Source organism: Arctopsyche grandis, chromosome 7 (genome assembly GCF_051622035.1).
Source record: "Arctopsyche grandis isolate Sample6627 chromosome 7, ASM5162203v2, whole genome shotgun sequence".
In the NCBI taxonomy this organism is placed as follows: Eukaryota; Metazoa; Arthropoda; class Insecta; order Trichoptera; family Hydropsychidae; genus Arctopsyche; species Arctopsyche grandis.
Genome location: NC_135361.1, coordinates 19,156,705 through 19,171,817, shown reverse-complemented (window position 1 = coordinate 19,171,817; position 15,113 = coordinate 19,156,705). Strand labels below are relative to the sequence as shown.

Here is a 15,113-nt window from a genome sequence, read left to right as displayed (position 1 = left end):
GTTGCGGGGAGGGCGTGTGAGCGTCAGTTTGGTATTGGAGTGGGGATGGAAATGAGCGGGGTTGTGACGTGTGTGGCGCGATTCGTGTCGGCGACGCACTATCATCCAACTGTCAATAATTATAATTTCACTAATAGAGGCCGGTAAAAATGTAATTGGATATGATTTCACTGAACTAACTATACCCATTGAAAATTTAATTGGATATGATTTCATTGAAATGTCAGCGAAATTATAATTTCACTGCTGTTTTAATTTCATTGTAACATATACATATATTTCTGTACGTACACATATATTTAAAACTTTAAAACTGGCTATATATTTTTTTATATTTTTATCTCAATAGTCTGGTTTAATAATGCACGAACGAGTTCAAAGTACTGATGTGATGTAACGTGCTATTTTTATAACGAAATCCGATTATGGAACTATTTATTTATTTATCAAAAACAGAATCATAAAGTATTACAAATATTTTTCAAAACATTGACTCCAAAAAAGTTTCTATATATTTTTTTTCTATATATTTCTTTATATATCTATATATTTATTTTAGTTTCTATATATTTTTTTTCTATAGTTTCTTTTTATTTATCCATTATATATTAACCCCGACCAAAAATGCCTCTACACGTTGCCCAGGATGACAACTGTGGTCAAATTTTTAGATGTTGCTCTTCCCAATTCATCGAATAAATCTAAAGAGTTGATTGCAGTGCGCCTCAATATCAAATACTTACTTATAAAGTTTTCTTTTGTATAATATATAATCCAATAAGTTTATGCCTCTTTCTTATCGCAATGCACGTTTCCTTTTGAATTGAAAAGAAAAAACTTCTACCAAAATTTCAAACGACTGCTTCAAAGCGTGCTTTCTTTTTGAAGTCGAATTCAAAATATTTATTTTGTCAATAAACTGGCGTATAATTTAAAAACTTTTTAGAAAGGATTTTTTCGTAATATACCTATGTATATACGTAAGTTGAAACTTAATTTTCCGCCACTTGTACTATTTTTAAATTAATTTATAATGAAATGGTTTTCAATATAAACCTATTCACTCCCTATAGACCTCTTAAACAATCACTAAAAACATTTTTAATAACTGAACTGTTAAAAGCTGTGCTCTTACTATAATATATTATACATATATACATTTTATTTATTTATACATATATTTTAAAGATAGCTCATAATAGCTCAATGGCTAATTTATAACAACAATATTGTAAAAATGTAATTTTTTGATTTTTAAATGCTTTTTATTATTACGAAATTATATTCACAATACATCTTATATCTATTTTAATAGCTACTGATCTACTGATCATTTTCTATTTTACAGTTTTAATTTAATTTTGTTAGTAATCATAGTATTATATTATTCTAATGTTAATGTACAGCATAATAGGAAAAAGAGCTCAAAAACCTATTTGCAATTCTTATAAATGCTCATAATACATCTAATACATAATATTATTAAAGACTCTCTAAAGTCGATGATCTGAAGCAGATTGTGTTTAGGCAATCTATGTTTATACCTGAAGGGTAAAGACATTTTGTTGTGATCACCGAGACTCTTCACAAGTGTGTTAGTATTGTTATTAGTGATTCTGTCATTAGTTATTAATGTCTGTTAATTATATCTAATTAGTTAGTAATGTCTGTTAATTATAGAATCTAGTTACTTTGTTAGTATTGTCTGTAACAAATGGAATATTATTTATGGCATGCAGTTTTTTCAAGTTATTATATATGGTTGTATTATAAATTATTTTTAGGAATTTATTTTGTATTACTTGGAGCTTGGAAAGGTTAGTATTCGAGGCGTTATTCCATACAGGTGAAGCATAGGTTAATAATGGTAATATGAGAGCTCGATATAATTTTATTTTATTTTGAGTTGATGAAGAACTATGGCGATTAAATATTGGGTATATTGAGGATATACCCCGCATCGCCTTGCATTTCGCTGCCTCAATGTGAGGTTCCCATCTCATTATTTTATCGAACGTTACTCCTAAATATTTTATTACTGATTGCCATTTCAGACTTTCTAATAATAATTATGTAATGAAAAATATAGTATAGTAAAAAACTAGTACAACAATAACACACATACTTGTACACACATGCACATATACATATACACATATGTACATACATAAGATAATTTCCAATAAAGAATAAAAATAAAATAAACTATACTTAACTATGTATTTAAGGCTACCAGAAATCTGTCAATACTATTTATTTTCATAATTCTATCTGGTAGCTTATTTATTCTACCCCCTTAACAACACCATCATATAATATTTTTACTTAACTTTCAATTCTGTACTTATTATTACCCTAGTACCATAATTATGGTAATCTAATCCTCTTAAAAAAATATAAGTTAAATTTACTTATGTATTTAAAGTCTACCTTATAAATAAAGACCAACATACACACATTCAGTGCATTACTTACATTCATCTAATTCAATTCTTTCAATATTGATCGTATACTAGTATACCTACATATATATATTTATATATACATATATGTATATAAAAGATTTAAAACATTTTAATTTTTTTCGACGCTGGTATATTTTTAATAATACATATCTTATAATTCGTATTATAATAATTATTTCTATAATACAATGAACTCATAAATTCGTATAAAATCAAACTAATCGATGCTCGTATATCGGGATTATATTTTATTAAATGTTTGACCCTAGAGATCCCGGTAATTTTTCAACAGTGCGACTGTTATTAGATGAATAAGCTTGAAAAATCGTTGAAATTACTCACGCAAATCGCTTTTCAAGAGAATAGACCCTGTTCAAGTGCATGCATACATACGTATATACCGTTAAATAATTAATAAAAGCTAGAATTTTATTTATTTAATCTTAATTTAAGATTAATACCCCACACGTGAGTGGAACCACGCGTCGCCTTGTTATTTATCGCTTTGTTTGCGCACCGAGAACAAACTATTATACTGCTTTGTTGTAACCCATTATTTTTTATATTCTTCATGAGTGGGTGGTTTAAGGATTCTATAGTAGTGATTCGTGGTGAAAGAAACACGTTCAATTGATTTGGAAAATAAAAAAAAGGTTTAACCATTGCGTCTATACTGATATTATTGCCGATGCGAGAGCGAGTGAAAGCTGAATATAAAAAATAAAGCTTTCAAATATATCCGAAATACGTATGTGCTTTTTTATCAGTAAAACGCTTTGAATTTATGAGATAGATTCGTGTGTCAAAGGAAGCGTGAGAAAGCCATATGAAAATTGGAGGGTGTGGAATCGTATACATACATACATATATACTCGTATATTATTATGTATTGTATTATATTTTAAGTTATTTCTATACATAAGTGTGTATGATTGTATAGACGCGTATCACCTGTGAGTTATAAAATGCACAAACATACATATGTACGTATATACATAGATGACTATTTAATGTGAAAGAATTATCATAGAGGTATGAAGTGTGGTTTCAATTTGGGCTAATGTGAATTTAAATTCGTCTATTTCGGTATGCGTTTTTTTTCATTTAATCGTATGTATGTACATTGTACATACGTATTTATGTATGTATGTGTACAATTTTTATTGTTATTAAAAAAATGTTGCACGCCGCTAAAAGTCCGTTTGCATAATTTCGCCGTTGAACGTAGTATTAAAGGTTCATGAAAAAAATATTAAAAACGCAATTTATACGAGCTGTGTCGTTCGTTTTTTCTCAACAGCCAAAATTTCCACAATAGTTTCGTAATTGCTGATTTTTTCATTATAAAATGGTATATTTTTGAATATTCTTTAGCAATAGACAGACAGAAATTCGTATGTGTTATAAGCAGTGGTGTGTAGTGCTAAATAAAAAAGAACCAGGTCGGTGTTTAATTTTTACGACCCCCCCCCCCGCTTTTTTCCTTACTAGAAAAAAGTTGGATCCTAATATTGGTAGTTCAAATATTTATAAAATAAAATCAACCCCGTGTTTATATGTCAACAGCAACATTTGCTTTTAGCAATGCCAAAACCGTATGTATGCGAAAAAACTATGAAATTTTAACAAGTGAATTTAGAGATGACTATTTATTTAAGCCATTGAAATTATAATGTATTTTTTTTTTATTTTATAAAAACTTCCATAATACATCCTCTTCAACATCTTTGATTTTGCAAAACCCGTGTTTGTGTGTCAACGGCAACATTTGCTTTTAGCAATGCTAAAACCATGTATATATGTAAGTATATAGGTTCATATGACAAAAACTATCAAATTTTAACATCTGAATTTAGAGATGATTGATTATTCATTTAAACTGAGGAAGGTAACAGAAAATTGTGTGAAATGAGATGGGCAAGATTTGCCCAAAACGTGTTGAAAAGGCTTTCATCCAGCAGTGGATGGTGAATAACTGTAGATGATGATGATACATATACAAATTACAATCATATCACTTTTGCCAAAAATATATACAACTAAAATAGATCTTAATTAAAATTTGCATATGCTATTTGAATCCTTCATTTTCAAAGTTATATATTATATGTATTGAAAGGGTGCAAAGAAGAATTTACAAAATGCCTTCCGAACTTATGTAAATACGATAACTTGTATAGATAAATAAATAAATTGTATGTTCACGGCTTCAACCCTTGACTTTGTGTTGCTGGCCAGCACTTGGATATGTGACCCAAGGTTGAGCGTTTCCCATCAGAGTTTGCCGATTTATGTGATTTCATTTAAACGGTTCCAACAAATTGGCAATCCTGTCCTGTTTATCGCAAAATTCGAGTTAACAACGTTTCAAATTTACTGGTTTATAAAATGCTGCAAATTTTTCCATATATAATATGTCTCTATGATTGTTAATCGATGTTTGTAATTGGCCTTGAATAATACTTAAATACTTATGTACGATGTTTAAAGTCTCAAATAAAATAAATGGGTGTGTATCTGTGTAAATAAATAAATAAATAATAAATCAACAATCTCGAACAAATAAAATCTACCAGCTAGTTATGTACTAATATTGATATTTTGATACTAAAATTTTTGGTATCGATAGTATATAGTTAGGTAATATTATTTCTCTTGGCGTTGAATTTGATAATCAAATTTATTCTGTTTATCTTTTATCACATAAATTAATGGAAAATATATAACAAAGTAGACGTAAAGTATATGAGTGTATTTATTTTTCGTGCGTAGCCTGAAAATATAAGAGCTTAACTGATACTAAGTGCTAAAAGTTTTGTTAAACCGAAGCCTGGGTGATTACTTTAAAGCGCTCTGTTTAAGAACCCTAGAAGTTGTATACACACACGCGCACATTCATGGTGTTCAATTACCTCATTCAAATAATAAAATATACACTGAAGTTTAAATTATAATCGCATAAATCTCCATTAATTTTACCTCACCTTGATTTTGATTTACCCGCTGTCGAGACGCGCGTAATAGATAAGCTTCCGCTCGATTTATTTAAATTAAGAAAAATCGCTTTTACGATCTATGAGATAAGCAGAAAGTATAATAAAAAAATAGGGAAAATCCGAATTTTCTTTCACAGTGAAAATTCTTCAGAGGCGCCATACACTTTTCGACGTTTCGTTAATATTGTTTTCCTTTTCAATTTTCCGCAAAATTGAAATACGTATTTCTAAATTTGGAAAGTGCCAGTCATAAGCCTGTCTTGTCCTGAATTTAAAAAAGAAATAAAATATACCATATGGGAGCGAGGATGTGATTTTTTTTTTACTTTTTCGCCCGAAAAAAATCCTCAAACTCTGAAAATAAATAATGGATATTTGACCAGTAGGGAATCGGTTACATGAAATTACACTCGAGCTTAATGGTCGTATATGTATGTACATAAATGTATATATGTATGTACATATGTAGAGCTCGCTGAAGAAAAGTTGGTCCGTTTCATCAAATGTCCAAATATTGACATTAAGTCTACATAATATGTATGTGATAAAGCCTGCTCCACTCGTATGCAATTTGGCTCAATTATGTAAATAGAAATATTAAAATTTCTATATCTAGTGTGTGTGTGTGTGTGTTACAGTCAAAGTGTATTTTCAGTTGTAATACATTCCAACTGGCGTTTTAGGTGATTAATATTCGAATATAATTCAACTAGTAAATTATCTCTATGTACAAGTGCAAATACACTTTCAACAATGTACGCCAGTTGTAATACAACAGTTGAATTTTGACAGCTCTGATGCTTTTACGAATGCCTTAGAATTCAATAGTGCGTTAATATTTGCTGGGTACTACGAATAAAAGTAATGAGTACCGTATTAAGATAAATCTAAGAATGTGATCAAAACAAAAAGGGAAATTTCCAACTCAATTTACTAGTCGAGTGACGTTTTCACGAAATACCTCTCCATCTTACCTGATACCAACTTATACATAGTTAACTGTATTTTCAGTTGTAATATATTTTGACCAGTTGGAATGTAATTCGCCATATGAATCAATTTAAACTGGATTAGACGGAATGTATTCCAACTAGTCAAAATATATTGCATCTGAATAACGATATTTGGTACCAGGTTTGAAGTAATATATACCAACTAGTTAAAATGTATTACAACTGGAAGAAATGTATTACTTCTGTAACATATACATTTGATAATATACCCAACTAATTAGCACCACTGAGACCGAAGGTTCGAGTCATCGTCAAACTGCTGGTTAGGTTTGGGGGTTTTGTGACTCCAAATCGATCGTGTCTCTATCAGAGTTTGCCAATTTTATCTGATCATTGCTGAAACGGTTCCTGAAAAAATTTTCATTTCCTCATCATTTCCTGTTGTCACAAAAATCTGTCAGTGTATAATTTGTATAAATTATACACAGTAATCTGAAATCTATAGATATCTCTATAGACATCTCTATAATTTCGTATTTATTATATGTATAAAAATTGTACACAAAAATCTAAAAATAATCCATAGATGTCTCTATGATTATTATTTCTGATTAATTTTTATATGCTATGTATTCTGATTGTATATGTATATTGTATTTCTGAACATTAAACGTACACTCGTCGCATTGGAGCAATCTGTAAGTGTATATTGATTGTAACAATAAAATAATATAAAAAAAACTATAAAAGCATGAAAGTAGTACTGTCAATATGTCGTAGTATTTTCCTATATATGTACATATGTATATGAGCTAAGAAGTTATTAAATATATTTAAAATAATGTGAGAAGCTTTTATCTCTTTTTTTCAAATTTTCCCTGTGAAACATTAATTCCCGTTAAATGAACTGTCTTTTATAGAGAAGGGAAGAATTAAAAAGTAAAAAAGTGTTCCAACATTTTAAAATATAAATATTGACACTTTCGCATATTATGTCAAATTATTTGTCATAATATTTTGAGTGGGGTCTAGTTAAGGCTTAAACTTTATAGAAAAGACCTTCAAAACATTGATTTAGAATTTCGGCTTATTTAATTTTTGACGGATGAGGATTTTTGCTATATAATTCAAAATAAAAATTTTCTCTATATTTATTTGTTTATTTTAATATACAAGTATACCACAGAGTCTTTACAGGTCACCCCAATATGACACTGTGGCCAGACAATACATAAAAGATCAAATACATAAGAAAAAATAAAACAACAATAATAGAAAAACAAATAAAATAAAACATTTAAAAAATTGTACATAAAAATTAAAAATTGAAAAATTGAGAATTAATAAATTGAAAAATCAAAAATTAAAAAAAAATAAAAAAATGAAAAATTACAAATTGAAAATAATACACAAAAAAAAAACACATATATAAATAGTTTAAATTGAATTAAAAGTAAAAAACAGTAAAAATACGGATAGATTATCCGGTGAAATATTGAAAATATCAATGTGATTGCTGACCAAATTCAAGCAGCGTAAGACTCGAGCGATTGGTGAAAAAGCAAGAACATTAGTTCTTGCTTTAATAGTTTGGAACAATGGACGCAATCGATAATCAATGAGGCGAGATGGAACCCAAAATTTCATTTCTTCCAATATAGTTGGGTTGTAAATATCACCTCTTAATAATTTGAAGAAATGACACACAAGATGCATATCCCGCCGATGAGATAGGGAACTATAGCCAACAGAACCTTGTACAAAAGCACTAGGAAACAGTTGAGGGTAGTATCCAAACTCCCTCATATATAGATAGCGGAGGAACTTCCTTTGAACTCTTTCAATTTTTAGAGAGTAAGTTAATTCACTGGGACTCCATATAATGGCATCAGATTCCAAAATGCTTCGGACCAATGCGTTATAAAGAAGACGCAAAACTCTTAAATTATTGAAATTGTGAGCATTGCGTAAAACGAAACCCAGCATCTTTGAAGCTTTATTGCACATATTGGAAATATGGATACCAAACTTCCATCTGCTCTCAAACGTAACGCCAAGGTCTTTTTTGGATAATGTTCTACACAGTGGAGTTCCACCAAGATTATACTGATATAAGGTGGGGTTAGAAGACCGAGAAAAAGACATAATATTGCATTTACTAACGCTAAGAGGTAAATGATTATTAGTCGCCCAGCACCATAAAGAGTTAAAATTACTCTGAAGGACCTCACAGTCAGAAACACTATCAATTTTCATGAATAACTTGAGGTCATCAGCATATAGTAAAAAATTTGAATCTGAAAGTACCGAGCCAATATCATTCACATATATTAGAAACAGTAAAGGTCCCAAATTAGAGCCTTGGGGCACGCCAGAAGATGTGAGGTATACTTCAGAGAAATGGCCATCAAATGAGCCGTTATATTTGAAAGTATAAGTGAAAGTAAAACTTTCAGTTCCAAAAACACTATTTCTGTTTGACTTAATTCACAAATCGTTATCACCTCTTTTATTTAATTGGATATACCCGAAATCTCGGAAAACACAATAAACGTATTACAGTTTACTCGAAATGAAGAAAAGTGGACACATTAAAATATAGCGGTACATATATATTATGTTATTATAGGAAAGCAATTGATTTATATACATATGTAGATGAAATATTCAGATTATATAGGTATAATAAAATAAATTCTTCCGATACTATTTTTTTTATATTCAAAAAGAACCTTATAAAAGTTAATTACAGTTTGTATTATTGTTTCCAAAAGTTATCAAACCGTTATGTATGAAAAGATTATGTGGGATTGATCTATCTTAGTCGGACTATACTTTTTGTATTTGTTTATTACTCCCGTTACGCTATACCGAGTGGAGCAATCTTCTTTTTCCATTTCGTTGCAAATCGACCTTAGCTTCGCGAAGCAAATAAACAAAGCCCTCCTCCGTATAAAAGACGAGTCACACGAATGTCTTTGCAATTCGCCAAAAGTTAAGCGACAAGATGCGTTTGATACAGACTTAATTTATTTCGCAGATAAAAAAAAGAACGGGGGAGAAAAGGAGTCGTTTTTCGGACCTGAACGTTTTCTCGCGCGGTAGCTTTCACTCGTCGAATCGAATTTTCCGCACAGAGAACAATATCCGGTTTTCGAACGCGTGCATTTGTTTGCTCACTCTCTTTTTTTTAACTCGCCCGACTCGTATTAAATGGCAAAAATTTCATTTAGCAAATGTATGAGCATATTGTGCGGAATATTTACTTAGTAAAATTGACGTATGAAATTTCAGACATATGTACATAGCTTCAATTTCCTGAAAATCCTTGGTAATAAGTATTATTATATATATAAAGACGGTAATCTCTGTGTGTGTGTGTGTGTGTGTGTGTGTGTGTGTGTGTGTGTGTGTGTGTGTGTGTGTGTGTGTGTGTGTGTGTCTGTGTGTGTGTTTGTGTGTGTCCTAACGCCAGCCGAACATAATGAACCGATAAAAAGCCTAAACATTGTATAAACTCATTTCGTCGAGACTTGTGGCGGTGTCGAACCCGTGAACTCGGACACAAATATCCTCTTATAGGTATACCTGAGTTTGGTGAGCTAACCGATTATGCTATCGTCCAATTCTGATATCGTCCTTTTTTTTAAACATGAATTGAAAATTTTTCGTTCTCGCATTATCAAAATACATAATAATTTTATTTAGCAAGGTTTTAACCCATTTTTTTTGTTTAAATATTAAACAGTTAAATATATGTATATATATATATATATATATATATATATATATATATATATATATATATATATATATATATATTTTAATTAAAATTAATTATATTTTAACGATATTCGAATAAAAAGAGGATAGTGCATCGAACACAACCTGTTTCTTTATATTATAACATAAAACTTTGTTTTAATTTGTATCAAATCCTTTCCAAAACCGACCATTGAAATCAACGGGCCCAAAACTAGTACATATATATATATATATATATATATATATATATATATATATATATAATATTAAATCACACATTCGTTAAAATTATTACATTCTACCTACATATACTATCTAAATAAACTTAATATAATTCAGCTAATTAACAAAGTGTATTTATAGGTATATTATCCAGCACTATACGCCAACAGCTCGGCACAGCATTGCACGGAAAAGACTTCTTATGTTTATACTATACAGCACCGCCTATTTTAGGCACGTTCATGCTTGTTTTGGACGAGTGCAAGGCAAATTCGGCTTACATATACATTACAGAGCGTGAAAATACGACGCGATATTGCTTGCGTCATATCTTCGACTCAATATTGTCACAATATGACGTTTGCAAAAATATTCATCTACACATGGCAACACTTTCCTTAGAACGGATGCACTCACCACTATGACGTCACGTCATGCATGAATATTTTCACAATGGCTGAATAAAACCGGTTCTACTTGATGCGTTTCGGTGTCATGTACTGCTGTACAATATGAATAGATCGTGTCAGCTATTGCTGTTACGGATACGCCACGTACATATTACGGAACGAATGAACGAATGAATGTGTCCATATAGCACGTACTAAAGAATATTTTTCGTACTGCTGTTTACGTACAGTTGCCGGTCTGTGCTGTGCTAGTATATGTGAATATCTTGTCATATACTATCCTTACATATGTATGTGAAAATGATGGGTTTGGTTTAAAAATTAGTCTTAGTCTAGCTAGGCAATTTTAAAATCATAAAAGATATTGAATTCGAACAATTAAAGCATTGAAATTTAACGTAAAGTTTATTGTCATGAAAACCCAGCTCAATATCTTACTTTAATTTAATATATGTACCTTTTAATTACTATCATGAAGAAGAATCCAATCACTTAATATAGCATGTGTATTTGTAGCCCTCTTTTTCGATTGACAATATTTCATTCGACTTGCGAAGATTGATGTAAGGATTCATTTAATAACTTTCATGTATCTTTTTCTTACCAACATCATATATCATTGGTTAACGTGTAATGCTTTCAACTAAGTAGTCACGGGTTCAATCTCTGGCCCGGTATTGCTAGCCAGACCTTCAATATGTGACTCCAGGTTGATCGTTTCCTATCAGATTTTGCCAATTTATCTGATTTCATTGAAACGGTTCCAACAAATTTGCAACCTTGTCCTATTTCTCACAAAATTCAAATTTTCAGCATCTTGAATTTGCTGATTTTTAGAATGCTGTAAAAATTGTCAAATTTATCCATGAATGTCTCTATGATGCTTTGTAAAATTCTTCTATAATTTTTTTACCAATGTCTATAATTGGCCAGGAAGGACTCCTTGGTGTTTACTTGTTCGACCTTCCTGGTATATATTTCATTTTATTAATTCAATCAATCATACACTAACGTGACGTATAGGTACACCCATTTATTAAACACAATGTCCATGGTTAAACGATTAACAACCATAGAAACATCTATGGACAAATTTTCACAGCATTTTCTGATCAGTGAAAATCGAGATGCCAAATTTTTGCGAAAGGGATAGGACGGGGTTACCAATTCGTTGGAACCATTTCAATGAAATGAGATGAATGGACAAACTCTGATAGAAAGCGATCGACTTTGGAGTTTGTTCTGGCCAGCAGCATACGGGATTAAATCCGTAACCATACAATTGAAAGCATTCTTACCATTTATCCATACTGCAGATTATATATATTTATAAAAAAATAAAAATAAAATACAACTCCTAATGCATATGTTTTTATTATTTTCAGATACTGGGCGGTCACCAACATAGACTACATACATCACAGAACGGCCAAGCGAATAGGATTCATGATCTTGGTAGTGTGGATTGTGTCGTTTTTCGTATGCATAGCGCCGATGCTCGGCTGGAAGGATCCCGATTGGGAGAAGAGGATAACAGACGAGCTGCAATGCCTGGTCAGTCAGGACTTGGGCTACCAAATATTCGCGACGGTATCTTCGTTTTTCCTGCCACTCTTCGTCATCCTTGTACTGTACTGGAGGATATTTCAAACAGCCAGGAAGAGGATACGCAGGAGACAGCAGGCTCAGGGGGCAAGACCGGCAGGACCGAGTATGGGTGCTCAGGGAGTCCTCGCTGCAGCAGGAGGAAGTGGAGGAATAGCAGCAGCCGTGGTAGCCGTGATCGGAAGACCTCTTCCTACGATCTCGGAAACCACCACGACAGCTTTCACGACCGTTTCGTCGACGAACACCAGCCCGGAGAAGAATTCTTTCGCCAACGGACTAGAACCAGACCCACCTACGACCGATTGTATGAGCTCTTACTCTCCGGCCGTGTACCAACACTATCCGATCAAGAGGAAACCGAAGGATTCCGCCGATTCGAAGAGGGAGAGGAAAGCTGCCAAGACTTTGGCGATCATAACCGGCGCGTTCGTCATATGCTGGCTGCCGTTTTTTATTTTGGCGATTCTGTCGCCGACTTGCGATTGCGAAATCAGTCCTTATCTAATGTCGTTCTCGCTATGGTTAGGTTATTTCAATTCCACACTAAATCCTATAATATATACTATATTTAGTCCCGAGTTTAGGCACGCTTTTAAGCGCTTACTGTGCGGCAGAAGAGGAACCTTGCGCAGGCGTCGCCATTTGGGCGTTCGCCATTTCCAATAAGTTAGGACTTTATTTATTGTTTGAATTGGATTTGAAGCCATCTTCGCTTGGCATCACCGAGCCCTGTGATGCCAAGCGTCAAGATCGCCCAAATCATACGAAAAAAAAAACATATTTTTTGCTTATATAATATAATACGTATCAATAGTGTCGTAAGGTAACCGTTCTGGCAACGGCGTTTAGGATAGTATAATTTTAAAAATAAATGTCAAATTTAACGTAGCTCGAGACTTTTGTACCCTCCTATGCATGTTTAACGCCCTAAAATTCTATTGTAAGATATACTATATGAAATATTATATATACGTGTCTTGTACGTCAATTGAATCAATGTGCGAAAGAAGTTGCGACGACAAAACTTTTCTACTTAAACCTTTTTTTAACAATACCGACACGTAAACTTTCGCGCAAAAAAAAATCAATAAATATTATATTATATAGTTACGTATACGAAAAGTTTTGAAAGCTTTCTCTGCATGAGTATACATTTTTTTTTTTTTGTATTGTAAAAGAAAAACAATATTGTTCTTATGCGCATAAAGAAAATAACGTTCATTATTCATTATACGCCATTTTAAAGTGGACTGTAAAGCGAATTACGAGTATTATCTCTAGTTCCTTTACATTTCTTTTTACAATGACGTATTTGAATTACATACTTTTATATTAAATTTTCGGATTTAATTACAAATTTTTGGCACTTTTCAATTTTTAGCTATGGGAATTTTCATCTTAACTAAATTTACGTATACATTTAGGATTCAAAGTGTGGATATACGAGGTGTGATTTACAAGTTCGAGGTTTGTGCTGAAAACTTTGCAAGGTCTGCATTTATTTATTTTTTAGAATAGGGGTTGAATATTTAGTTATAAATTATTCAACAATCGTATCGAAAGTGCGTACATACATACATACATACATATATGTAGGCAAATTAGTGCTAGAACTTCTCGATCACACCTCGTATACGATATCAGAGACTATTATATTTCAAACATACATACAATTCTTTTCGAATATTCAATTCAGTATTCCCATATTAGAAATATTACATTTCATTTTTATACGTGAAATACATCGCTATATTATGTTTCACTTTTATTTATTTTTTGCAGAAACGTACGAATTTGAATTCTATGACTATTTTATCACTATTGACGTATTTCGAGATGAAATTTTGAGTGAACTCGATGTTCATTAAAAAAAATGAGAAGAAAAGTTATACGTTAATGTACATACATACGTAGGTACGCATACCTTTACACGAAGATTATATACAATAGGAGTTGGAAAATCGTTACAACCCAACGGAGAAAGATGCAGTGGGTCGTACAGAACATAAACAAGACAACAGCGAATATGCATACATTAAATTTATGCACAGGGGTCGCATAAACCCTTACATGGCACGACACGGTTGAAATAGTTTGCGCCAGCTACGTACCCCGCTGATAAATCTTCGCGCAAACATAATTCTAAATCCAGAGATTGTTAAATTAAACTTCAAACTGAAAACATTAATCACAGAAAATACTTTCCGAATCTCATCTGCTAATATGCATGCTAATTTATCAGTCAGATTTTAAGATTCCGTCGAAATTAAAAGCCCTCAAAGTGGGAGGTACAATGAGAGCTAAAAACATTTCTCATCATTTTCATAATAGAATATATTGCGTTGATATTATTTTTTGTTCAAATTTTATATATCGTATACGTAAAAATTATATGATGGATTCGTAACGTTCAAGTTACCTATTAAATATAATTAAAAAAAAAATCTAAATGTATCAGTTTCGGTTATATCATACTTGCTGTATGTACATATGTACATATGTACATACGGTGCGAATGACTATAACATATAAGTCATAAATATTGATATAATACCTATACATGTGATGTACAATCAAAACATAGTCGTGTGCTGGACCACATAATTAAACTACCTTTTGCAAACGAGCAATATTCCTAAATAGTTAGTCGTGTTTGTATTATTAAATGTATTATAATTAAAAACCTATATACTT

General features: G+C 31.5%; 1 protein-coding gene across 1 annotated transcript in view; it reads left to right on the top strand.

The window, feature by feature from the left end:
* LOC143914667 (5-hydroxytryptamine receptor-like) overlaps positions 1-13,185 on the top strand; it is a 131,808-nt gene extending 118,623 nt beyond the window's left edge. Inside the window, exon 3 of the mRNA XM_077434960.1 lies at positions 12,197-13,185. Within this exon, the coding sequence (XP_077291086.1) occupies positions 12,197-13,085 (889 nt within the window). The 3' untranslated portion in view covers positions 13,086-13,185. The remainder of the gene's footprint in view (positions 1-12,196) is intronic.
* The last annotated feature ends 1,928 nt before the right edge of the window (positions 13,186-15,113 follow it).